The 27,605-nt window shown below is 41.8% G+C and overlaps 1 protein-coding gene across 3 annotated transcripts in view; it reads right to left on the reverse strand.

The window, feature by feature from the left end:
• Positions 1 to 23,429, reverse strand: part of CHRDL1 (chordin like 1) — a 38,317-nt gene extending 14,888 nt beyond the window's left edge. For all 3 annotated transcript variants that reach the window (XM_032124062.1, XM_032124061.1, XM_032124060.1), the window contains exons 1-4: positions 23,028 to 23,429; positions 20,073 to 20,218; positions 18,248 to 18,360; positions 14,253 to 14,346 (exon numbers count right to left, since the gene is read on the reverse strand). In XM_032124062.1, coding sequence (XP_031979953.1) covers positions 14,253 to 14,346; positions 18,248 to 18,360; positions 20,073 to 20,169 — 304 coding nt within the window. In that variant the 5' untranslated portion in view covers positions 20,170 to 20,218; positions 23,028 to 23,429. The remainder of the gene's footprint in view (positions 1 to 14,252; positions 14,347 to 18,247; positions 18,361 to 20,072; positions 20,219 to 23,027) is intronic.
• Between the last annotated feature and the right edge of the window lie 4,176 nt (positions 23,430 to 27,605).

Below are 27,605 nucleotides of genomic sequence, written 5' to 3' on the forward strand. Positions count from 1 at the left end.
TGCAGGTTAGCAAGTTGTGCCACAGGGCATGCATGATTCCATGCCATGCACAGGCACAAACCCTCTGGTAGAGGAGCAGCAATACTGATGATGGGACCGCCAGACTAAAGCTATGTACTAAGCAAGTGTTTGTTCCTAGTGGCCTTCACAATTCATTGCTGCTGTTGTTTGCAAAATGGGCAAAACTCGTCAAACGCAGATGCCAAAAGCTAGCCAAAAGTTGATTTTTCTCTGACATGCATTTTAATGTCAGAGGTGCAACTGAGTGAACTTTGTTTGCAGAACTTGGTGCATATGACAAAGTGCATGTGATGGCAGTGTCAATTCAACTCTGAAACCTCCTGCTTCAACTCAGTATCATATCGAGTTCTGCACCACAGGGGTTAAATGTTTTTCTGAGACATAAAGCTATCCATACCTTATGCTAAAATATCCTCTAGATTATTTAGCTGTTAGCAGTTGATAAACTCTGCAAAGGGATTACACTTTACCCATGAAATGCAAGTTACCTGATATTGCTTGGGCAGTGAACCTGGCACTGCATACTTACATTCACATGACTTTAGCATCTCAGCATGGGAAAAGGCATTTCAAACAAGGGCTCTGTGGAAGTAACAGTGGAGTGTTTGTTCTCTGGAACCCAAATCACTGCAAATTTCTAGGAATGCAGCTGAAATTTCAATCAGTGGGTTTGGGCTTTCATGTAAAAGAAACCTGACCTGAAAATTCAGGTTTTGCTACACTCCCTTTCATTACCTATCAGATAAAACCAGAGATATTTTTTTGTGAAATCATGACACCACAGAATGTACATTTTTCAGCTGTGAGCTCAAATGAAAGAGCAGTTTTCTGCTGGCATGCACTGGCATGAAACACTGTCATTTAGTTTTCCATAAAAGCATACATTAATTACATTGGTCCATCAAATATTAATATTTTAAATGGTAAATGTCAAATCTGTCTGTATACATGTACTACAGTATTTAAAAGTGTATGGGCTCAGCAAAGTCCATTCTGTAGGAGACTGGCAGAAGTCAGCTAGCTAGGGTTCCTTGCCTGACATTTCATTGCCTGACACACTTGGTGTTCACACTTCCACCTTTGAAGCACTGGATACATCACTAGTTCAGTGCAATCAAGAGAGTCTAATGATGCCTTTCCAAAATCTTATAAAGAGTACAGAGCCCTGACAACACCTGTGTTTGGCATAGAAGTGCATTGCTTTCAGCACTTTCTATATGGCTTGCTAGTAATGCACAGTCTGAAATGGAAAGATGTATGCTCTAATTAAGACATCCTTTGAAAGTCATCAGCAAAAGATTCAATTGACAAATTCAGCTACTATTTAGGCACAAATATTGGAAAACATGGATGAAGAGACTTCTTAGGACTGTGCTGCCTCCCAAAACTTAAATCTCCTTCTTGGGCTTTCTGAGAGACATCTCATGGAAAGCAGGAGGAAAGACCGACAAACCTTTCGTAATGTCCTTGCCCCTTGGGCAACTGGAAGAGCAGAAGAACTGGAAAGAAATGAAAATGGAAGGAGAAGTGAAAGGATAACATAGATGGTGCTTGACCGGATACAAGGCCCTGTTCACACAGCCTCTGCAGGACATTGCTGTGCCCATGTGGGATGCCTGTCCAAAAGTAGTGTGTGGCTTGTGGTCTGACATTTGCAAAGACCAATACCTGAATGACTCACCATGACTCTTCAGAGTGTTGGATGAAGAGAGTAAATTTTACTGCAGATTTACCTTGGTATATGCCACAATACTCAGATCTGTAGGAAATTACCAGATGCCCTTAAACTGTGGCTTCTAAATCAGGAAGGAGGATGGTGAAACTTTTATTGCTTGGAAAATGATGGCAGAGAGTTGCACTATGTAGTTGTTTTCATCTGTTTCTTTTAATTGATCACAGAGTTGGGCCTGTAACAGCTAAATCATAACATGCAGCCCAAAAACATGTACATCTGCCTGTCTGGAATATGGGATGAAATTCTATGGCTGTTTTAAACCAGAGAATCACAGGATCATTAAGGTTGGAAAGGACCTTTAAGATCATCAAGTCCAACTGTCAACCTAGTACCGCCACCATGTTCACCACTAAACCATGTCCTCAAGTGCCATAGCCGCACATTTTTTGAACACTTCCAGGGATCAGGATGCCACCACTTCCCTGGGCTGTCTGCTCCAATGCTTCACAACTCTGTCTGTTGAAACATTTTAAACACATCTAACGTAAACCTGCCCTGGTGCAACTTGAGGCCATTTCTGCGCATCCTGCCACTTGTTACCTGGGAGATGAGACTGACACCCACCTCACTACAACCTGCTTCCAGGGACTTGAAGTCTTATTTGATGAAATAATTTTAAGAAAAGTCAGTTTCAATTACAGAACCTAAGACTGTGGTTTAAGTCCTATGCTGCACAAACCTGTCCATATGATCATCTGTTAGCACATTAAGTGACTGGACATATTTCATTATTGCACAGTTAGGTCTAGAAGAGGTTTTCAGATCAAGACCACATTACTTGTTATTGCAAAAAAATATATAGTCATATATTGGAGATGGCATATTGGAGAGCACAACTGATCCTCTCCAAACACAGTATTTGCCTGGAGCTGCAAGGAAGATTTGTTTATATTCTGTGTCCAAATATAATTTGTCTGGTGCAGTTTCTCTCTCTCTAACTTTGCTGGTGTGTGACTGACTTTCTTCAACTCGGACTTGGTTTCTTTCTAATGCTTTTTAAATTATGGCTAATTAGATGAGTTCAGACTCCCCCATGATATCATATTCTCCTGTAGAATGTGAAATCAGAGTCATTGTGGTTTGTTTTAATAAGTGCCACGTTTGAGCTTTGAAAAATCTTGTCATTAATATTGATATCAGCATACATTATTCTGTGCCTCAGTGAAGACTTGTTAGAATCAGATTAATTAACTGCAAATGTACTGCATTGCTCAAAGCTCTATTTGTAAACCTTGCTTCCTAATCAGGATTGTTCTCTAAGCTTTATCTGGCATTTTAATGGTGCTGACTAACATCGCTTTAATTAGCTGCCTCTGTAAAGTACCAGGCAAACCATCTGTGTGAATCCTTTTAATTAACTGGGTTCAATCTGAGCTTTTTGTTTCTGGCATTCTTAGCATGTCAGTGGAAGCAACATACAACGTAAAGACATTATAGCATCAATTGAAAAGGAATTATCTCTGTTTCTGTGGTTGGCATTTATTCTCTAAGGACTCAGACTTCCATATAGAAGTTGAGAGGCCATGCTTACATTTGCCTACAATTTTAGCGTGGTCAAGATAAGACCATGAGTCTGCAATATGGATAGCAGTGATTTATCACCAACATTAGCATGAGGTAATGGCAGGGGCCAAGATGTACAACCTGGGCTTCACATGACCTGATATCGATTTGAATTTATCCTGTAAGTAACTTCAGAGGTTAAACCTGGCTGAAAATATCCTTCAGATTTTAAAAACATACCACAGAATACAACTGTATCAAAAATTCATTAGCTTCAAAAGAATTATTTTATAAAAAGGAACTGGAGACTATGATGGCTATACCTGAATCCTTATATCCAAATATTTCTCTTTTCCAAACACGGGATTCTGTCCAGCTTCTTTTGTTTGCCTGGGCTGTTTTTCACTGATGTCTCATACACGCAAGGTAAGTTCCAGCCTCGATGAAGCCAATTCCAGCCAAGGATTCAGCCAATGTATGTGCTTGAATGCTTTTTAGAAATTGATGCTTGTACTGTGAGGAACTGCTGATCTATAAAAACAGGCTTTGTATCAACTGAGAACTGTAGTACACCTCAATGTGAAAGTTCACTATGAACTAGAAGTGCATACAGGTATAGTTCACAGATTCCATTAATTGTGGTTCATTTGACAGAGCATGTGAAGAAACAATATGGCAAAAATTTTGCCATGAAGGGATGCTACCTCAGTGTGAACTGCAGCGCCAATGTTTTCCTGATAGTCTGACAAAAAAGTGTTAGATATGAATTTCATAAACCACAGACATTATATGGAAATTTTCTGGTTCAGTGGAATCTGCTCCAATTACATATTTTTTCATGGAAGCCTGTCTGGGTTCCTGATGGTCTGCCCATGACTTGAGGTGTCCAAGGGCCAAGGTTTGAGGAAGAGTCAAAAATGTACATATACCCGGCCTTCCTGGCTTCTGGAGCTTTCCAGCCTTCTGGGAGAAACAGATGCTGTGTCACATGGATGACAGTTTTGGAAACATCATCTTTCAGCTTTTTATGTTTACAATTCTATTCCTTCCTGGATTGTTATAAAAACTTGGTCCTGAGATGTTTTACCCTTACTTGGATATGAAGTAGAAGAGCATCAGTTATTTGCAACTAATCCCTTGAATAGCTTAGGCAAATTCCATGGGCAGTTCTCGGTGTTTGAAACAGTGGTAACTTCTGCAAAAGTATTTATGTGCAGAGAGTGAAAAGCAGTAACCAGCTATGAGCAATCTAGCCTTTTGGGAAATGGGAGCTGATTTATTTGAGAAATGGCTTTAGGATCCAGTCTTAACTACAATCAATTAAGCATTGAACTTGGATCCTTCTGGATAAAGACAAGAGGTGTAGGTATAATTACTAACAGACAATTTAGGACGCTACCTAACATACTGCTAAAACCACGTCAGAATCAGTACAGTCATGCCATGATAATCAGTGAAGCATTTATGATGTGACATCTGAAAGACAAGAAAATCAGCTGCTTATGGGCAGTCCTTGCCAGTGGGGACAGCGAGACCTCTTGGCTTTCTGACAGCCATTGTGCTGAGTTGTATTGACCTGCAGTCAGTAGCAGGTTGAAGTGAGTGTACTCCTGAAATGGAGACTGCACACGTTGGCCAAGAAAGGTGCAGGCAAAGCTCATGCTAGTCATAACCCTCAGCAGGATCTGCTGGGACCCTGTACAGCCCCTCAGGAAGGGTCTGTGGGGTTTTATTGCATCTCTATGAGGCGCTTTCTCGTACAATATTCTGTCCATTTGTGTTCGTACTTAACACTCTCACTATTGCTTATTTTAGTATCAGAACATCTGGCAAAGAACATTTTTTAAAAATTCTACAGACTCTTGGCTTGCTGACTTAGAAACTATTTTTGAACTGCAACATTCAGAATCACCTAGTGTCATTTACTGAAAAAGATAGGCTTTTAGTGTCCAGCAGAAAGGCTGGGTGCCCAGCCTGGCTTGGGTTTTACAGTTTGTCTATTTTATTAACCACCCTTATAAAAACAATCAAGTGCTAAACAGTATGAAATTAATCAGATGGTCTAATGCCTTAAGAAACTTACCATACTGGGAACTGTTTTGCAGATAGTCTGGTTTTTTTTAAAGCAGACAGATGATAGATTATGAATTTGAATCCAGAGAGGATTTTTATTAAACATGTTTTCTGAATCAACACAGAGCATAAGCATGTACAGACCAAGAGACTGAGGATTGTTTTGGAACTGTATTCACTAGAGAAGCAATTGGATTCTGCTCTAACTCCAGGACAACTGCTTGCACTGACATCTCTTCTGCACATTTCTTTGTATTCTCAGTGAGTTTTGCTACTGAATGTACACAATTGGAAGTGTCAGTTTAGTTGCAGTGCAGACTCTAAGCTCTCTAGGCTGTATCCTGGTGCAGGAAACTGTCTTTGGACACCAGCTGACTGGTGATGTCACATGCTGCTTTCTGTACATCTCAAGTTGTAACAGCATAATGCAAGGCTGCATTACTTTCCTTGTAACTTAAAACTTGCCTAAGAATTATGAGTTACCTATTCAGAAGGCACACATAAAGAGCCATTATGAAATAAAGCACAATTCTTGGAAATGTGCAGACCACAAGCATTTCTAATGCCAGAGGGGAACAGGACTAGAGTATCAAAGTACTTCTTCCTTCTTTGCTTATCGAAAATTCCATGAAACCTGAATCAACTTAGGCACACACATGGCCCAACAAAAGTGGGCAATACTTTGATGACCTGACATCTGCTTTTGCAAAACTCTTTGCTGAGGTAGAACTTGCACATACCCCTAGGTCTCTGTGTTAAAAAAATATAGTTAATTCTCCTCTTTCATGGAGTCCAGGTCTTTTCCTAGAAACAGACTATTCCGTAGGGTAATGTACATGTAGAAAATATAGGGATGATTTTTGCATACCAAGTGGTTTTCATAGCAATGTTAAAGGCTACAAAATAGGCTCCATGCTCCACTGCAAAAGCTTCATTCCAGGAGGCCCCAAAATACTACTACCTGAAGTAGTCTGGAATAACAGTAATGAGATAAGTTATTCATGTGCAGATTCTGAATGGGAAATGGATTCAAACTGAAAGAGAGTAGGTTTAGATTAGATATTAGGAAGAAATTAATTACTGTGAGGGTGGTAAAACCCTGGCACTGCTTGCCCAGAGAAGCTGTGGCTGCCCTATCCCTGTGACTGTTCAAGGCCAGGCTGGACAGATCTTTGTGCAACCTGGTCTAGTGGAAGGGATTGGAACTGGAAGACCTTTAAGCTTCCTTCTAGCCCAAACCATTCTATGATTGTATGAATTTACTTTTCTAGTTACTTTTGATTGCACAGACAGTTGAAACATGTTTGGATCCTCTGTCAGCCTGAAGGTCAAGAGGAAAACACAGAGTAAGTCTAAGTACTTCAAAATTCACTTTGTGAGGGGACCAGGGCTGAACTCCTCTCTCCATCTTTTAAAATGCTGTATGCCTCTTCTGGTTGCTGGAACAGCCACTTTGACAGCTAGATAAGCATGTAAAGATGTTAACAGTTGTTGAGCTGCTCTGAGTAACAATGTCTGAACTAGCCTTCTTTCACCTATGGAAACAGAGCTCTGAAAAAGTGGTAATGAGTCCTTTGACTTCTCCAGCCTTGGTGATGTGTTCCAAAGGGTTCAGCCAAAGCTCTCCCCAGCCCTGGAGAAATCTAAGTGCTAGTAAAAGATTCCAAGTAAAAGATAAAGAAGCCTGCCTCCAGGCAAAAATCCTCTATGTTAGGCTCTTCCCTCTCCTACATGCAAGACAATAGAATATGGCTGTTGTATATAAGGAACAGCTATTCAGTATGAGACATATTTGGAAAGGAGGAATAAATATGTGTTGATAATCTGATCCTTAAAAATTCAAAACAGAGTGGTCTAAGACTTAAAAGAGGTGAGGGAAGCATCCTGCAGAGATTATACATCTTTCTAGGAGAGTGACAGTGAGATTTTGATCATAGTTATGTTGAATAAATCTGGAAAAACTCTGTTGATTGAACTAACCCTGGTGCTATGTGTACAAACCAAACCATATTTTTAAAATATTCCTTAAAAAAAGATCTTCATGTTTATATGGAAAAAAGATCACATAAATTATACTCTTCTGTGTTTATGCAGTGCATTTCATGCAGAAATAGTAGTACTTTATATAACACAGAGCACTTGCCTATTTTCCTGCAGTTCCAGTGAAACTAAGATACAGTAACAGCAGTTGTTTTGCTTTGTACTCAGAGATCCAATTAATGTTTGTCTGCTGACCCATTTGTACCAGAAAGGCCAGTGCAAAGAAGCAGATAGCTGGCTCATTCTGCTGCTGTGGTTCACATCCCCAAAAAGACTTTCAGTGCAGGAAACGTTCTGTGACCATATTTTGGCCACTTGGGTATGAGGTGCTATGCTGGGGTTACTTGGTGAGAGGGGCCAAATGCAGAGGTGCTAAAGAAAAGAGAGTAGACAGGGAATCTCTGTCTTACAGACAGTGAGGGACATTGTGGAGCACAAGTTTCATGGTGACCTGGAATAAAATATGCTCTGTTTTTTCCAGAAATTTTCCCATCTACCAAACTTTCCTCAGTATCTGTAAAAGCCTCTTGCTTACCTTTGCCTCAAAAAGGCAGGAAACCTGTCAGCACCATCAACTCAGTTCTATGTATTCTGGACTTGCTCCTAGTGCAGCTTCAGGGCTGGATATCTAAACTGAGCCCAGAGAGCCAGCAGCACATGGGGAACAAACTGCTATTGCAAACTGGCTGTTTCAAGGTCAAAACCACCAGCTGCTGAAAGGAGACATTTTTTTACAGTGGTAAAAAAGTTTTTACTACTGTCACATCAGGTAGGGTAAAACGCAAATATTCTAGAGCTACTTCATCACCAGGACTAGGTCTTGATTCATCATCTCATAAAAATATAGGAACCTCAGATAAGAAAACCTCTTACACTGTTTCAGTGCAGGGTTATCTTCTAGGGGTCAACTAGGACTATTTTAAACAACTTTTGTGGCCGGAGGTCCTTGGGGATTTGTAGCACAGCATAAGAGACCAAATGGATTTCTTTCCTATTAAAAATTCTTTTTTTAAATTTCTTCCCTCTAATTTTGTTTCCACTCTACACAAATGTGTCACCTCAAGGTCTGATCTGAAGTCCATTGAACTGAATAGATTTGGAACCTGGCCCAAACACCTACTCTGTGTGGCACAGCAAAGAGGCAGTTTCCCCTTTCATCTTCTGTCTCGTATTTCTACCATATTCCTTAGTATTTCTAGAGAGAGAAAGTCAGTAGTCAGTCATAGTCAGTAACTGCATCTGTTCTCATAGAAGACTGAGTCCAAAAACTATCAAAGTTAATAGAAATCTGTTGATTGACTACAGTAGAATGTGGATCAAGCTTCAGTCCGTGTGCATTTAGCCTTTTCCCTCAGTCATGCATCACAATCCAAATTATTACAAATCTGTGATTTAAAGAAACATAGATGATGTGTGAAGGTTCCTTTAAAAAACAACCAAAGCTGTGCAATGAAGTCGTCTTTAGAGTAGTGGTGGAGGCTGACAATAAATGTGGATGGAAAAGTTGTGCACTATCCAAAAACTGCAAACACAAGCTCTAAACAAAATCCGTATGTGCCTCTTGGAGGTGCAGGTGTCAACGATATTAAGTCACAAAATGCTTTACATCAAAATAACTTCAAGGACCAGGTTAAGCTCTAAAAACTCCAGGGTAATTCAGAGTTAATCACCACAGCTAGTCTTTAATATGGTCAGATGGCAGAAAGTGTATGAAATTCATTGCTTGAAGGAACTACTAGCACCTTATCTAGACACTCTGAACTTCCATACAGATTCAAGGCAAAGATGTAGTTTCAGTTTAAACATTCAAAAGGCTGTTGGTTGTGTTTTAGCTTTCTAGGGCTAAGTCAAGCTCTTCACATTATTTTAATATATTTTCTGCAGCTTAATTTCCTGTGTTTTCTTTTATAGTTGCATAAAAAATTGCCCATCAATTGCCCAGCAACTCTGAAGGACTCATAAAACACTTTCTAGGTTGCTCTACTTTAATTCCTGCTCTCAAGTTAAACGATTATATGAATCCGCCAATCACTCCCCTGCCAAGGAAACAAATTAAATGAAGCTTTGGTGTATTCTGAGTCCTCTCTGAAGCCTCTTTGAAGGTCTTGGAAGTTATCTTGGAAAAATTCTGAGCAGCTTATCCTATCCTATCATGTCAGTCCAAAGAATGGAAGTTCTGTCACCCATGTGGGAAGATATGTATTCTTTCAATGCATTTTGGATGCCGATATACAGATAGACTTTTTTTGAATTTTTATGGTCAAAAAAGCAGAATGGAAACAAGTGATAACCTCAATCTGGTTGTGATAGCAAACATTCCTTGTGAAGGTAGTGACAAAGGCAAATCACAAACCAATACAAATTATCTAAGAACACATCAATAGGAAAGAATTAGACATCTCCTTGGAATGCCTATGCCATTATATTTCTAAACCAAATTTACTTCCAAATAAATACTTAATTTGAACTATCTGACAACTACCCGTTGTTAGGACTCTCACTTGCTGATGTGAGAAGGATAGATGGTAGCAAGAAGAGTTGCATAGAGAATGGAAGAGCTGGGCACAGTATGCCTTCCTCCATCCCAAAAATGTTTGTGAATGGAAGGGTAAGAAGACTAGAACTGAGAGCCTGGGAGCTCTGGTGTGTGAGCTGGGTAGGACCCAAAGCCTCTTCACCAAATGGTTTTATGTACATTCTGCAATGGAAAAATCACCAGAGCATTCCAACAGTCAGGGTTGAAGATTTTGGTTGTAATTCAGTGCGAGATGCGCTGCACTACACACACGTTCTGTATTTACTTATAAAATGTCTGTCAGGTCAACAGGTGCTGTACGTGCCCTGCACCTTGTAAGGCTGAATCTTTATCTACACTGCAGAGTGCAGGGTGTCACCTGGACTAGCTCAGTTACTGAGTGAAGGTAGCACTGAGCTCATGGCAGGCACATTTTTCCTGCTTCTTCAGCAAGTTTTGCAGTGCAGTGAGTTGCATGCTGTCCCAGGATCTAAAATAGCTAGTTCAAAGATTCAGGTATTACTGACTCATGCTGCAGTCTACCCTGCAGACAGAGCCTCACTTATTTTTAGGTGATGTTCTCAGACCACTGTTGTGAGACGCCTCATCTGGTCCATCTTTAGACCAGCTATGTATATAGGTACCACCTGGCATTTCTGTATCTAAAGAAGAACAAAAGTACATCAGAAAAGTGGTTTGAATTTGATAAAGAAAAACCATAGTACCAAAGGAGCTTAAATTTAAACATGTTACTAATAATGAATGTTCTTGGAAGGCAGTGTGTTTAGTCGGGGCAGCAAGCTTAAAAAACACTGGAGCCAGATGGGCTGATTCATACATCAGCGTGCAGCCTTATCTGCTGAGAAATCAAACCAGCAAGTGGAATGTGGAAAACTGTTCTAAATCCTGCAATTGTCAATCTTTGCTTCTGATGTAAGCTTTTCTTAGGTTTACACGTTTGATCTTCAACTAGACTCTAAATGCTTTGATTCATAATTGTTGAATGTAGAAATGATACAATTTACAATAGATGTTCCAGCTTTAAAGGCACTGTCCATAGAAGTGCCATAAATGACAGCTAAATGCTCAAAGAACTTGTACATGAAGTTTATTTTCATGACAGGAGTCAGAAGCTCTGAGGTCCACTCTAGGTAAAGAGCTGATCCAGATCTAAAAATGACAGTGAATTCTCTCCCTGACTACAAATCACCTCCCCTCTGATGATGCCCGGAGCATGCTGAGGTGGAAGGAGGGAGACCAAGCTCAGAAGCATGTGATGTCCTTTGGGTCTCACTGATGTGCAAAAAGAGTCCCAATTCATGTGACCCTAGTATTTTTGCTTATGTATGTGTGGTGATAAGAATACAATTCAGATGGTAAACTACTTTTCAGAGGTTCAAAAGGAAGGAATATCTAGATCTTTATAAGACACAAGGTCTGGAATTTGCCAATGCTAGAAAGAATAGGTTTAAAAAAAAAAGAAAAGTTAACAGTGAATCTATGGTAGAAGCTGGTGAACCACTGATGAAAGTAGAAGATGCTTCATAACATATGTCTAAAAACTACTTAAGATTCATGGTATCTGGTTCCAGGGAGACAGGATACAAACACTGCATCTCTTTGTGTCAGCAAGTCCAGTGTCGCTATGGATGTAGGAGACATTAATTCCAGGGGGAGAGCAGTGCCAACTTTTCTCAAAGGAATCCCTTCAACAGCTCCTCCACTTAGGTAGCTAAGAAGTTCAGCATCCAATGAAAGTTGCTGCCTCCTGGCATTACCTCTACTTCATTAAATAACAAGGCAGTGATTTGGGCAGTTACACCCTACAAGGCCTGTAGAGATGCAAGAGAAGAGCCTCAGGTCACTCTGACTAGCACTACTCATTTCTATAATGCAGCTTGAGAAATGGAGGGGAAACATATGTAACAGAATATAATGAGCATTTATGAGAATAATTCACATGGATGGCCAATGGCCAAAGCTCTCACACATTCCATTAAAAAATAACCAGGAAAACTAGAGAAGTGAATTTCCTGCATATCATGGCATGTTGCACAAAAGACATTGTATGCCAGACACATAGAAATGGAAAGCTGGCCTAAGATCTCCAAGAATGCTTGAGATCCTATTCAGATCGAGCATGAACATTTGCCACTGAAGATAGAGCACCAAATATGATATACATAATCACTGCAGAAAGCAGAATGCAAATAAGCCCTGAAATCACAAGAGGCTACGCATTCTCTTTTGCCTAATATTGTTACAGATTCAATTAGGGGAAAAACAGACCTTAGTGGGACTCTCATTTTTAATGAGATAGTGCACAGCTAGCAATGTAATGGCCTGTCATTTGTAGCAGATTGATTACAAATAGACTTTAGGAGCAGCTAAGAGAAGATAATATATCACAATTCAGGAAAGGCTCATTCTGATAATTTTCCATATTTATCAGTTTAAACACAGAGTACAAAATTCCAGCTGAAATCTATGAATAGGAAGAACTTAATTTGATAAGAAGGATTTGAGAGTTTACAGGGGGCCTTACTCTTCCTTACTAGACCACTGTAGAATGTTTTGAAATCTTCATAGATATCATGAAATTTGCAACTCGTGAACAGAAAAAAGCCAAAACAGTTCTTTGCCAAGGAGCACTTGAAGCAAAACCAATCAATCTAGAAGCGTTTATGATTCTATAGTAGATACTGTACAGAGATACTAAAAAAAGAATAGAAAACATTCCTGACTGAAGATGCCAATTATTGAGTAGGACTTCTGCGATTTAATTTAAACTGTCAAAAAGTAAGCATCCAGTGTAAGCTGTTTTCCTGTGCTCCCTCAATAATCAGTGGAGAGTGACAGGCATCTCCAGGGAAAAAGTCTTCTCATTCTGGGTAACAGGATGAATCACCCTCATGTTTCCAACAGCTGTAAAGGGCATCTGGATGATTGTCTTGCCAACTGAAGTTTAGATTAGCTGAAAAAACAGACCAGATTTTGGGCACACCAGTACACCAGTCCTTCTTTTGATCTGGAAACAAAAGAACCAGCACCTTACCATTTTACTAAGTTATAGTTGGCCAAAGAAAGCATTCTGCCTTACAAATTTTCTTTCCTAAGTATTAGACCATCATAGATAAAACTCCAGTCATCAGCTGGATGCCAAAGAGTTGGATTTAAAGTTGGATGGGCTCAATCTCATCCTAGGACACCAAAGCAGCATCACAGCATCAGATGAGTTATATGCTCGAAATGGTTCTTCCTTGTCACTGGTTAAAAAAGGCTTCTAGATACATAGATCAGATATTGATACTCAAATCTGATAGAGAGTGCATATAATTGTCGGGGAAGATGAATCCTACCCAAAATTGATGTGTGGATGCCATTTATTATCCAGTAAGTGCAGTAAACACATCCATCCCAGCTGAACAGCAACCTTTTGTGCACTCATGTTCCTCTGCCATTGTGCACTTACTGCCTCCTGCTCACAGGCTTTGGTCAGGGAACAGCTGTTTTCCTCAGACAATTAAACTCTCTGGAGAAAGTCAAATAAAACCCCTTTCTATGATGCTGCATGAATACTCTTTTATAAGTGGAAATGTGGGGTGCCACTAAGACAGACATTTAGGGAAAAGCTCCAGTCAAATCTACCAGCCATTAGGCCATGTCGGGAATGCTGGAACAGGCTCGTGAAAGATCTTGCTTAGTCTCTTTCATACAGTGGCTCTTAATAATGAGCATATAATAAATGTACAGTCTGGAGAATTTACTATACAGTATCCAATTGGATTTATATAGTCATAAACTTCTACAGCACTGCTTCTATGATTTACAACACACTCTACTAATTATGAAGCCATGCCTGGACCTGAGATGTAAAAGGCAAATGTTACCAGACTGGTTGTACAGTGACACTATACAAATTCATGCTTGCCACAGCAATTTTGAATTGCTTGTTAACAGAGAGCCATTGCAAATAACCATATATTTTGGTCTGCTCTTATGAAAAGCACCAAAACCAGAAACCTAGGAAATTTGTGGGATGGTGTTTTATTGTGATAGAATGTAGAGACAAGGAGTCAGGAATGGACAGTCGATGAAACTTCTGCTACTTTCTGCCTGGATTGTAGGGGATTGGACTTGGCAGCTCACCTGATCCCTTCACAAATCTATATTTCTGCTTTCCTAAACAGAAAACACCATGAGAAATACTGTAACTTACTGTAGGACAAGCCTCTCGTGACCTAAAGGGATACAGGAGGATGTTTACTTCACAGAAGTTTTCCAGCACAGATATTTAATTTTGTTGTTACTCAGCATATTAAATAACTATTTCAGAAAGGACTACTTGTCACTAATAGGAATTACCTGGGCATCGTGGGCAGCACAGCTGTGGTACATGCACAGGGGAAGCACAGTGTAGACTTGGGCATCTTATTCTGCTGCACAAAACATTTCCATTCTGCAGGTGGAACATAGTACATAGTATTTTAATGAAATGGGCTGTCTTACAAATCTCTGTGTTCTTTATTCTACATCCAAATATTTTTTTAAAAATGCCTTTTTACAACATTCTGGTTTCACTCATACCAAGGTAAGCCCAGATACTTCTATTGCCTTTGAATTTATGCTGGAGGTCAGAAATCCTTACAAACCTTAAAATCAGAGGAAGTGCCTAAAAATGGATGGCAACAATCCCCATTTCTCTTTTAGTTTCCATTTGTCTTTTTCTTTTGAGCAGATTATGCTTAGGAATTGCATTTCCAAAACTAAGGCATGGATAAATGGTAGGTCTCTGAGATATCCCCTACTGAGGGTTAGTTCAAGACCGCAAGAGACAATAGCATCTGTAATTGCTCCTGAAAACGATGGAGAGTCTTTTGTTTTCATTTTATTGCTTTCCCAGTAGACAAAAAACACCAGTTGGTAAGTAGCCATTTTTCTAAGAAATATGAGTTAAGTCTTGGGAATAAGGTTCATTATTCATGTCACTAACATAATATTCTATTTGACCACATCTAAGTTTGATTTATAATTAAAACACAGGGAATTTTCATTATCCAGTGTCTGTAACCAGAAAAGAACATCAATTTCAAATTCCCATTTCCCATCTATAATTCATCCTCTTAATTTACCTCTGAGTTGCTCATGTTTATAGCAAGAAAGATCTTTCAGCATGAACACTGACATTAAGTTATGACTGTAGTTTTAGGTCGTGTCAGGACTAAACCCACTTTATTTTCATATGCCTTCTGGAGCACTGAAATGTTTTCAGTGGATGTGCAGACTTCCATAGACAGCAGATATATAGGCCTTTCTAGTCATCTCTTTCAAAATAATTCATTGACAAGTATCTGCAGACCACAGGCTGGAATCCTACTATTAGATCATTGCTAGCCACAAACTACAGTTGTGCATCTGCTTTGGAAAGAGACACTAAAAATGACATCACCATCTGTTTCCAATGAGAACTGAAATGAAATATACTGATTTTGTAGAAGAGGAGCAAATTTTAGACTGCAGAAGCTTCACGGAATAGGGACTATCCCTGGTCTGCACAGCTCCTTGCCCAGCAGACATGGGAGCCTGTGAAACACTGCTGTAGAAGAAAGGCTGGCACTGCCTGCTGACCTGGCTCTATGTTGCTGACTTGTCCAGTTCCATGACCTCACTCTTTTTCAGTTTAAGTCCTGCAGAATCTCCTGAGGGGAATGTTTACTTTCTGTACATGGTCAGCTGTGATAAAATTCTGCAGGCCAACTTTTCTGCTCTGTGCTGCTGGCCAGACTCCACTGTCTGCAGCAGGACAGAACTACTTTAACTGATCTTGTGCTTAGTGAGACTGATCTTATGCCTATATTCACAGTGATATTTGGGAGAGCAACCCCACTGACCAGAGCGGGACTCAAGCACTGGTCAGTCTCTCTGACCCAGGGCCAAAGTCACATTTTTGCATCAGGTACCAAAGAGTGTTGATGCATCTCTCTCCCCAAGCTGGGCTATCAGTGCTGAGTGTGGAGAGCAGTCATTTAACCCTGCAGATATGACTATGAACACAAGCAAAAGCAAAAAGCTGCTGTATTTTAGGAGTAAAATAATGATCTAACAAATTGTGAGTGCTCAAATTTACTTGACAGTAACAGTCAACAGGCTCCACTGTGAACTGGGGGGGAGGAAGGGTTGTAAAACGAAGGGGGAACAGGGCGAGAACACTGAATTATGTTTAGTTTTATTCTGGTTTAAGTATGTAAGTTATAACTTGTAAAAATACAATACTATATACACACAAAAACAGGAAAGCTTTTTTAATGCCAGGCTGAATAATTTGGCCTCTGTTTAGTTAATTTGTCTCACCTTTTTCTTAAACATCTGAAGAGTGTGTGCTGGGGGGATGGACAGACAGACTGTTTAGAGACAGAGCAGAGATCTCTGTCTGCTGCCTGGCTGATGTGACTTGTTTTGTGCAGACATCATGCAGATCACAATGTTTGTGGCGAGCAAAGACATTTTGATCACACTGGCCATGAAGACCTCTAGGGATTTTTTTGCTTTTCTCTGCAGTGTGAGGGAATCAGTCGCTGCATCAGACTCTATATAGATCCCTCGCCTACCTGACAGGGAATCATACATGGTTTACACTTAGGTCTCTCTTACTTGCTATCTGTGGCACACTTTACTTTTCTCTTTTATGCTGTCATATTTGGTTTATGGTCTGTGCTTGTGCTATGTCATGACATGTCTAATGCCTTTATTTTGTTAAAATTTTAAATCATTGAGGGATTCCTGAAGGAAACCTCATGAAACTAATGAAGCTTCAGGAGCTTTTATTGTAGGTCAGTGCTCTGAGGACATGACTTTGGCCAGGACAAAGCTCAAATGAGTGGTTGGATGCTGCAGTTGTTATTTGGAATCTTCCTTCCAGACAACAAGAGTCACATCCAAGAGATCCCTCAGCATCCTCACTGCTGAAATAATCCCACGTTACATTTTGCACCCTCATGGTACACCAAAGGTAAAATATAGCAGACAAGGGAGTAGAGTCCAGTCCACTTCTGAGCTGCATGTACTGGGAACTACCATAAGCGGTTTCATTCTTTACTAAACCTGCTGCCCTGAACTGTCACTTTGTCTTCCGTGCCCAAGTTAAAAAATAAAACAGACTTTTTTTGGAGGCTCATAATGTGTGGGTGTGTGTGGGTGTGCCTGGGTCCCAGCAGTGCTGTTCTCTAGAGGAGCTGACCATGCACTTTCCCATCCCTCCAGGCTGTCTAACAGCTCCCTAAAAATCATCAAGCAATTATTTGTATCCAGATCTCTAGGGCTTCCAGTTAATTTTTTCCCACCCAAGACACATCCTTCCAGTGATTTAATGAGTGTTTTAATCCACACAGACTCTGAGGAAGTTTTCAACTTCGCATATACGTCAACAAAAGTTGACTGGATACTCCTTTTTGCTCTAAACAAAGATTTTCCTTTCTTCCTACTACATTGGTTTTTCTCGCACAGCTGCATTCTGCAGCCAAACTTGTGGGACTACTGTTAGTGCATCTCTGCACTGAGTTGTAGTAGCAGATTCCCTCAGAGCAAATGCTGCACAGGGGCCCAATATTTTACACTTGCAGGGAGGGAAAATAGCCAGGAATACTTTATTCTGCATTAAATACAGCAGACAGAACTCAGCATCTGGAGTGTCTCATGTGTTAGTGATTAAGATCGCTTATTGTTTATTTTAAAGTACTCTAAGGGACATAAACTGCCCTCATTTTTGTGCCTCCCCCCAGCCATATATGACATACTATGGGGATCTCTGACTGCTGTGTTTTTGCATCAGCCATCAACTGATGGGAGCCCTTTCATGTTTTATCCAATTCTCTCTGCTCCCCATAACCTTTTCTCATGTTTCATCATCTCGTTCTTCTTTGACTGACTTTTACTAACAGCTACATCCAAGCCTGTTCCTTCAGCACTTTAGGGCAGCAGATGCTTTGACTGGAAGATGTTGGCACTGTACACAGATCAAAGTACCAAATTCAGGTTCAGCATAATTGTCCATATTGGTGGAACTGCAAGGATTATACTTAGGTAATAGGGCCTGATCTGTCAAGATGTAATGCCCAGCATCCACAAAGCTTCTGGCTAGTTAAGGAGCTGTTTTGTCTATGCTATGTGAGTATTATTTGCCAGTATTGGCCTTCTCTGTTAGTATTTTCCCTTCACTAGGATCACCTGCCTTGATTTCCTGCAGCATGACCAGGACCCATGAGTGAAACAGGTTTGGGCTTTGTCAAATTGTAGCTACAACGGAAAGGATTATAGTCAGTGAAGCAAGTAGAAGTTGTAGGATAATAACTCAGCAGTCCTACCTCTGAGCAAAGACAATTAACGCAGTAAACAAGGCCATAGGGTTCTAGATAAGGATGCCATCTTTCTCCTACATGGTACTTCTTATCTTGGAACACACAGTATGTATCTGAATCTGTAAAACAATAAAGAATTGAAAGAGCTATGAATGAAAATTTCCATTCCATGCTTACAAAGTGAATTTAGGTGTGCAGAGTTTTCTGTAAACTAGTTTTTCTTTTCCTGGAGAATCACACAACAGAAACACCCTTAATTTCACATGCTGTTTTTTCTAACCTCCCAAATCAAAATAAATGACATGGCCTCCCATTCTTCCAAAATTGCAGCTCCTGAAATGATGATAAAATGGCTTTCATACAGGTGACTTTATCCTTTCACCTGTTTAGGTAAGAAAATTAAAGTGCCCGATCACTCAGGCAGGCTTATAGGAAACAAAACCTTTTCATTGCAAAACCAAAGCAATTGGTGCAACTGAGGAAAATCCCAGGTTGTACTGCAGAGAGATGCTGAAATAATTGATGCATCAGCTTTCAAAATATTTTAAGATCTTTTTGTTCACTAAGCACTTTTGATCTTGCAGTTGCAGATTTGCAGAAATCCACATACCTGTCAGACATTGTTGTCGTGTCTCTCCCTGTCACATTGAAACCTTCAATCTCTACAATAAAAGGGTGTTTCTCATGTGATTCTGTGTGGGAATTCCTTTCTGTTATCTTAATGATATCCAAATTCAGTTTCATCCATTACCCTCAGTATAGAAGATGCTTCAGGATATCTTAACAAAATACTCATCTTCCATGTGATAATCCAAGCCAGGGACATTCTTCACATTTACTGGGCTAGAAGAAGCTATCAAGAGCTAGGGACTGTTAGTAGAAACTGTGATCTGCTTTCCCTTCACACAGAAGCATGACAAATGAAACACATGATACGAAAAAGCAGACAACTGGAGTCTGGTAATTTCTCACACTGTTCTTTCTTTGAACAAGGTTCCTTCACACTCACTCACTTCCCTGTGGGTGAGATCAGTGGGGCAGAGGGCCTTTCTGGAACTCACTCTTTTTTTTTTTTCTCCATCTAATTCCTTGGAAGCAGAAGCTGCTGAGACTGAGGCTAAAAATTTCAATGACTTCTCAAGGGCAAGCAATGTCTTTTGTAAGAAGGAGGCCAAAACCCAGCCTGTGCAGGTAGGGAGAGCATTCCAGAGATCTAGTAACAAGGCTGAAGCAGTCAATAACTCCTTGACTTACTTGGGTAGCTATTCCTCCATGCCATGATTTCTGAAATGTGTTAACATCTCCCACGGATGACAGGCTTTGCAGAAACGCTCCCTTTATTTTGTTTGTATTCTTTTCAATTCTTCTCATCAAGTTTTTGACAGTGCTTAGACTCTTAATTTTCTCAAGGGATGTACCTAATCCAGTTCATATGAGGTTGTTTTTACAACACAAGAGAACAGTCTTGGACGAGCTTTACACTAGCTGAAAACTTCAGCACAATAGTCTTACACATGGGACAGATTCCAGATAATCTGTCAGATGTTTACAGAGGTTACTAAATGGAATCAAGCACACTCTTGACTCAGGATATTTGAAATAAAACAGATTCTCCAACTGATGTGTTATATCCTTTACGATGCACTATAACCTGTACAGCTTTAGGAAAATGTACCCCAAATGTGGGTGTGACCTGATTCCACTAAACACAGGATTAGAAGGAGGAAGAATGTTAGAAGGTTTAGGACATTCTTTCCTGAACCACATCTGAAAATAGAAGGAAAATGTCTAATTTAGGTGAATGTGACAGCTTTGTTTGAAGTCTACTTACGTTTTATTTGTTCTAGTTTACCTCCATCTATGAAAAGGAGGCAGAGCACACCAAAAAAGATAAAATTAAAATCCTCCAATATCCACTTTCTTTTCATCTTTATCGTCAAAAGGAAAAGAAAGAGCCTCCAAGTAGAGAATGTTGAGCTGTTGGGAAAAAAATATTAAATTAATTAAAGTAAAATCTTGTAAGATACTTAATGATTTCATCCAACACACAGAAATCCTAAACTGCCAGGACAAAAAAAATACGTCTGTATCATGCATCTACCTTTTGTGGAAACAGCTTTGCCTTCAGATCATTTAATTTCTTGAAAAGGAGACACATTCCTATTCATGAAAGCTGAAAACTGGATATTCCTTCTAAAAATGTCCTTATTTTATTTCCAAGCAATCTGGCAAGTAAGCAATCTAAATTCTTAAAAGTTCTCTTTTCCAAGAAACTAGTTTGAGAGATGTTCTTGTAGAGCATCACTTTCGGATGTATCTTTGGTGTCATTTTTAACGTTTGCTTCATCCTAAAGTTAACGTTGGGTGTCCCTGGAGTACTGGCCCTGCACTGTGGAAATCCTGGGGGAGCCAGTGGCCCTGCTGCAGCCAGTGGGAGTTTTCCTCACCACATCTAATAGGCTCCCACCACTATTCAGCTCGCCCCTTCGCCCCTCTCCCAACCACTATTGTTCTGGGACTGTGTATAATTAATTTTTCTAGAGTTAACCCTTCTGCTGCCTTGATAGCTGAGAGCAGAATGGGGGAATGACTTGTCATCTTCATTCCTGTAGATCTTTAATGTCAAAATCTTGCATGTGGTGCAAAGCTTAATGTATTCTTCTCTGTGTGGTGCAGAACTGGTATCATCCTTGCTGCCTGTGCCATTCTATTTATCTTTTTCTGGTTTTTAACAAGTGAATTATTTTAGGAAAATAATTAACTAATTAACTAAAGTAGATTTTTTTTTAATAAACCCAACTTAAGATTCTACTATTTTTATGTGTCAATGTTTATGAGCATTCATTACAAAAGTGTTATCTTCCCAGAGTGTACTTGTCCATAACTTACAATGTTGGAAAGATTTGGGTGTTATTTTAAAAGCCTTGATATGGATTTGCTATTGGTTTTACAGAAGTTTAAAAAACACAAAAAGAGTGACTATTGGAAAAATGAACAGTCTGTTTTGTAAACTAATTTGGCCTCTTCAGATCTCATGTAAATAACAGAACTGTACATAAATACGTTCAAACTCTCACATAATCAAGGCAAAAAGAATAATTTATATATGTATATTGAAAATTAAGTGGTGGGTAACTCAAAGAAATGAAACAGTAAGTTAAGAAGCCCTTAAAATGAAATCTTCCTATTAAGACTGTTGAGACCTAGGATACTGTAACAAAGAGTGTGTGATCTGATTTTATCAGCGGCTTCATTGCCTTTACTGTTCAAGAATTCTCTGTATTCCCAAACCGCAACCACAAAGGACATCTTCCTTAACTAATCAAACCTGTGCCGCTACTCTGTACTCAGTAAGCTCATTCAAAACAATGCAAGTTGCCTCTGAAAATGTTTTAAACAAAGCATTCTTTAAAGCACACTCCCTATTCAGTAACAAAACATAACTTTCCATTTATTTTGCAAGTTGAGAATAATATTTCAATTTCAGAAGAAGAGTTTAAGTAATTTTTTCCTTTCAGCATATTCAAATCACATAGGACATTTTTGAAGCCAAACATCCTTTTAAAAACCTGTTTAACATGAAAACTTTATAATTTAGTCCCAGGACATCATGCATGCACTGAGAACAACAGTAGCACATCGCTGGGGATAGCAGAAATGTGAATGTTTAAGTATTTCAGCCTTCTTAGAGATTGCTTAAGCAAACAATAATTATAAATGGTGCATGATTATCCTTTGTGCAGCACTTTATCTGTTAGCTACGTTGGTTAGTTGGAACAGAAAGGCTCAGAAATCCACCCATTTTAAATGTCAGGTCTTCAAAAGGAAGAACATTATAAAACTTGGACTGCTTGTGCTCAGAAATGCTGCACAGTAACATGAGATGGTGGAGTTAATAACAGAAATGGGATGGAGACTTTTGATGTCTTTCTTAATTCTCTTTAATTTCTGTATTGTTGTTACTCCAAATATAAACACATACTTTTCACTATTAGCACACTCCCTTTATTTCCCCAAAGGGCAATGTCCTAAAAATATTCCTGGATTTAAATAATCTCAGTTAGGATTAACCTGTTAATTATTGGTGTGTTTTCTGCGTTGTAGAAACAATGGAGGTGATCCACATCTTACATGAATTAGTGAAATAAGGCAGATGGGGCTCTGTTTAACGCCTCGCCCTCCAAAGAGCCCGGTTTGGTAACTACAAGAGGCAATGTCCGGCCTCGCCACGTTTTACTATTAGTGAAAAAAAAACCGCAAAAAGCAAAAATGGCAGTGCCGAGGGCAGCTGGCAGAGGCTGCGAGGCGCGGGGCTGCGGCGATGCAGCGGCGGGGACAGCTCAGCCCCGACGGCCGCGCTCCCCCTCCATCATCCGCAGCGCGAACCCTCTCCCTCCGCTCTTCCCGAGGCTTTATCCCTGCGGCGCGTGCCCCCGCTGCCGTCGCGGGGTGCCTGTATGCGGACGGGTCTCCCGCTGAGCCGCGGTCGGAGGCTCCCGGCTCTCGCAGCTCTGACAGAACAGCCGCCCCTTGGGCGCCGGCCCGGGGAGCGCCCGCCGCCCCGCCCGGGGCCGGGACGGGAGCTCGGCTCGGGGCTGCCCTCCTGCCCGGGGCCGGGCGAGGTGCCGGCGCTGCCCCCGAGGGCGGCGGGACATCGGCCGGCGAAACGGGACAGACGGAAAGCCCGGGACGCGATGGGCTGTCTGTGCCGCGGCCTCGGGCGCAGCTCCGGCAGCGGGAGCGCGCCTTCCCCGGGGCCTCCCCTCGGACAGCAAAGCTCACAAACCTGGGCCAGGGCTGGAGGCCGCTCCGCTCGGAGACCGCCGCGAACAGCGCTCGGGCTGGGGCAGCCCCGCAGCTCCGCGCTCCGCTCCGCCGGGGTACAGGGGCGCTCCGGCCAGGCGGCTCCGCTGCTCACTCACATTGCCATAATCTTCTCCCGCGACTTTTAGGTGTCCCCTTCGGTTCGGTGGTGAGGGGGCAAGCAGGAGACCGACGGCGTCCTGCCGCCGCCGCCGCCAGCCCTCGACCCCCGACTGACGGACGGGAGCGGAGAGGGAGAGATCCGCTACGCCCGAGCTGCGGGGCCGCTGCCGGGCGGGCGCTCCGGAAGGTCCCGGGCTGGGGCACCTGTCACCGCCTCCTGCTCCGGCGGGGAGCGTAGCGAGGCCCCGCGGCCGGAGGATGCTCGGCGGCGGGTCCTGCCCCGCAGCCCTGCCGGCAGCGAGCGGCGGCGGGAGGCGGGGTGAGCAGGTCCGCCTCCGCCCCGGCCCCCTCCTCGCCCGCGGCCCGCGCCCGCCGCCCGGCACAGCGGCGTGACTGACACGGCCGGGGTGGAGCCGCTCCGCCATGGGGGGCCGCGGACAGGGGCGACACCGGACACGGGGCTCGGAGCCCGCCCGCCCTCCGGGCTGCCCTCCCGCCCGCGGAACCACCTGCGGGCCGCGGGACTCGCACCCGGGCGGCGGGGCCATGCTCCGGTGCCTTCAAACGAGCTGCGGGCTGGGTGACCGTGGCCACAGGTTCCTCTGCGGGAACAGAAAACCCCACGGGTGGCTTTCTTGGAGAGCGGACTCCACACCGAGACGGCTCTTTAATGGGCTTCTCCCAGGCGGGGTGCCCCCCAGAGCAGACCCGACAGAGTTAGCATCCACTGGGATCTGCCAGACACCTTCTGCTGATACCCTCCGGTCTGATTTATTGTGTTAGAAGGTTTCAAGGTCACATTGAGATTCTGGTGGAACTAAATTAAACCCATGACTCATTATATGCTTGGTCAAACATTCTTTTTCTGTCTTCTTGTAGCCCCTGTAACTAACAAGAAGAGATCAGTGAACTCTTGACAAATGATCTGAGAAAAAGGGTGAGGTATGAAAAGACATCATGTGGAGAAACAAATTACAACCTATTTCCCCTAGTTTGGGACCAGGGTGTTTGGGGAGCACTGCTGGGAGGTCATACACCTCTCAGACTTAGCAGATATTTTCAGAAGGCTGAAAATGGAGCAGAACTTTTGTTTCTTCCATTGTACCTTAGCTGTACAAAATACTGAAGGTACAGTGCATGGTGAAACCTTATACTAGCATGAGGAAAGCATGGATGACTTTACTAAGGCTTTTGTAGTGTGACTTCATGAGTAACCAAGGCTGTATGTCAGTCAAATGCAACTTTATAACTCTAAATATTAAATAACGAAAAGAGAAAGTTCTGGAGCTAAGCGTTTTGAAAACACTGCTCCATGCCTACTTCTGTGTCACTCTGCCACTCTGTCTTGCTGTGCACAAGCAGTAATCCATGTTCCTAAGGAAAAATCATTGCTCAAAGCTCTTAGTCCCCAATGTGATGCCTCCTGCTGCAGGCTGATAGTTTTGGAAGAGACAGTGTATGAAACAGGGATGGGCAAACAGAGAAAGAAATGGTAACTCTGAATCAGAAGTATGATTTTAATTTGCACATGAAAGCAGAGAACCTGCGCTGTGCAAGCTTCAGTCCCGCAGAGGGATATCCATGCTCATGGAGCAAAGAGTTAAGCACATGCACGTGCTTCTAAATTGTGGGGCTGTAGAAATGTTGCTCCTTTAGGTGTTGTGCTGTGTTAGACCATGCAGGCTCAGCCTGAGAGACAAAATGCATAAGGATAACATAGACATTCAGATGTGTGACTGAACTGACCCTGTTGCAAATCTTTGTGAGTAGGAATCCACAGGTCTTTGTAGACAGGCTTAATAGTTTGGGTTCATAGCAGCTACGTGACTTTAATAAATGCAGCTTTGGGCCTGGGCAGACCTCAGTTTTAGAGCAGAGACATCCTCCAGAATAATCCACCCAACACAGCTACCCACCTGTGTCAGTCTTCTCTAGACACCGCTTACCCCCTGTATTTTCTTCTCTGTGCTGATACAAAGTCCAGTGTGTGTAAAGACAACAGTAATTGTTGCAGTACTCTTTAGGCCTAGTCAGTGTAGTAGTAATGAGAAGTGAAATATTTTCTATAGACTGTGTGACCTGAATTCTTTTGCAGAGGGATTCTTTGAAAATAAATTCCTTATTTGGCCTGAAGAGTGCTTTGGGAAAGTTGCTGGAGATGCCAGCACTTTCCACTGCATTCTGTAAGACTCTTTCAGAAGATGCTGCTGTCTGATGGTCTCTGGAGATACTAATTCAGGTGCAAGACCTTTGCTGAACATAGAGATTTATGAACTGGTGTTATTTTCCTGCTCTGGCAGATTTAGGTTGTAGAGAATTGGCTGAAAGAGCCTTTCTCTCAAGTGAGGGCTTGGCATTCACTGACTTGGCAACTTGGTGGAAACCCAGACTTCCAAAGGCAGGCTACTCTAGTCTGACTCCTAGTCCTGGTCCTGCTGCTCAAGCTGTTCGTTATTTGCTGGGGTGTCCCTGAGGGCTGTGGATCTGGCATCTCTCTTGGTCACATACAATGGTGGCGTCTGTTTCTTGTCTTTCATCTTCCCGTGGCATAGTGTTGCAGCAAGGCTTATGGTCGTTAGGCCAAAGGACATTGTGGCACATGCTGGACATTGTGCATGCATGGAATGTTCACAGGTGGCCTCTTGGTGAGCGACCCTTGCTGAGCTGGCAGGGTTTGTCAGTGGCCCTGGATCCTGGTAGTGCTGCACCTATGCCTGAGCTGTTCCTTTTCTCCCAGCTCTGGCCAAGTCTCACCAAGAGGAGCAAGGACAAGCCACTACCCTTTATGTGTCACCACAGCCCGTTAATGCTTTGCCTTGTCTCACAGCTAATACTGCCCCATGGTAGACATCTGTCTTACCCCCCTTAGACCACAGTACAGATGACTTAGCAAACCCCTTGCTCCGTGCTCTTGCTCAGCAGTGGGCTGTTACGGCAGCTTGTGAAGTTCAGGGCTGCTGCACACGTGTGGCACTGAGAGCTCTGGAGAAGCATCAGATCCACAGTTGTTTTGCCAAGCAGAGCTCACTGCTTGAATATGCTTGAATATGCTCTGCATTCTGGTGTCCAGACAGGAAAGAATTGCTCCCAATAGAGAGCATTAAAGATTGAAGGATGCCCTAAGTTTTTAAAAGCAGAGATTTATCCATGCAATTCTCACTAAAGATAATGGAAACTAAGCAGATAATAATGTGACACTGACAGTAGAAGTCCATGTCCCTGTGCTGTGCCTCACAGTGACTGAGCAGCATGTAGGTATCCTGCTATTATTTCTCAGTTCTTGTGAGGGGAACAAAAAACCAGGATAAAATATTCATGCCAATGCTAACGTGTTTACACACCATGTGGAGTTTTCTTAATTGGAACAGACATTGAGGTCTGAGAGATATTAGACACACAACACAATACAACACCCCTGTCTATTTTTTTTTCCTTCTCTTTATCTATGGTCAAATTTTCACTCTAAAAATGTATGAAAGGAAGTTCTTAGTGTAATGAATTCCTTTGGTTTTTGCATTCCTATAAATTCAGTGAAGCCCTTTGGAAAACGTATATTAAGATGCTAAAAATTATTCCCAGGATTTTACAAAAATCTCTAAATTACTTTTTGTGGTTTGGATCAGCACCCCCAGATATCATACTGGGAATACAATCTGGATGTTCCCCAAGCAGTCTCCACATATACTGTTCAGCAAAAAGGGCTTCAGACGTGCGTGATTTTGTGATTATGGCATAGGACGGTCATGAGCATTCTCCACCCTCCTATTCATTCTGTAGCACAGACTTCATCCACAGTGGGCTGTCAGTCCTGTAGCACTAGAAATTAATTTATTTATTTTCCAGTGAGACAGATGGATGTAGTGACCCTGAGATTCCAATTCAGTTTGCTAAACAGCAACAGCATTACGTAAAATGTCAAATTGCAGCCCAATTCCTCATTACCTTGTTGTGGATATATTCAGATGGGACTGAAGAGTAGCTGAAAATCTTTAATTATTCTGTCAAAAAATGAAAATAAAATATATGTCTTTAAATTTCACTTCCAAATATACAGGTGACAAGAGTCTCACAAGACCAGCAGCAGTGAAAATACAGGAGAAGGGAACCACACAATGTTCCATTCCATCCTAGGGTAAATGACACTCTGCTAGGTGGGATGTTGAGAATCCCAATGTGTAGGTGTAGATTAAATATATGCACTCAGAGGTAAGGGCCTCCTGATTTTCGCATGTGCTCATAGCTCATAATTTCCTCAAAGTGCTCATCTGCAGATGTTTCTAATCTAATCTAATCCATTACCACCACAGTGTGTGTACAGCTGTAATTATGATCCCATAATTCTCTGTCATATCTGTCATGTCAAAGACTTCAAGACAATTTGTAGGAATATAGATTTTTTTGGTATATTCGTGGGCTGCATGAATAGCAAGTTCAAACC

This window comes from Corvus moneduloides, chromosome 14, assembly GCF_009650955.1.
Source record: "Corvus moneduloides isolate bCorMon1 chromosome 14, bCorMon1.pri, whole genome shotgun sequence".
Classification (NCBI taxonomy): Eukaryota; Metazoa; Chordata; class Aves; order Passeriformes; family Corvidae; genus Corvus; species Corvus moneduloides.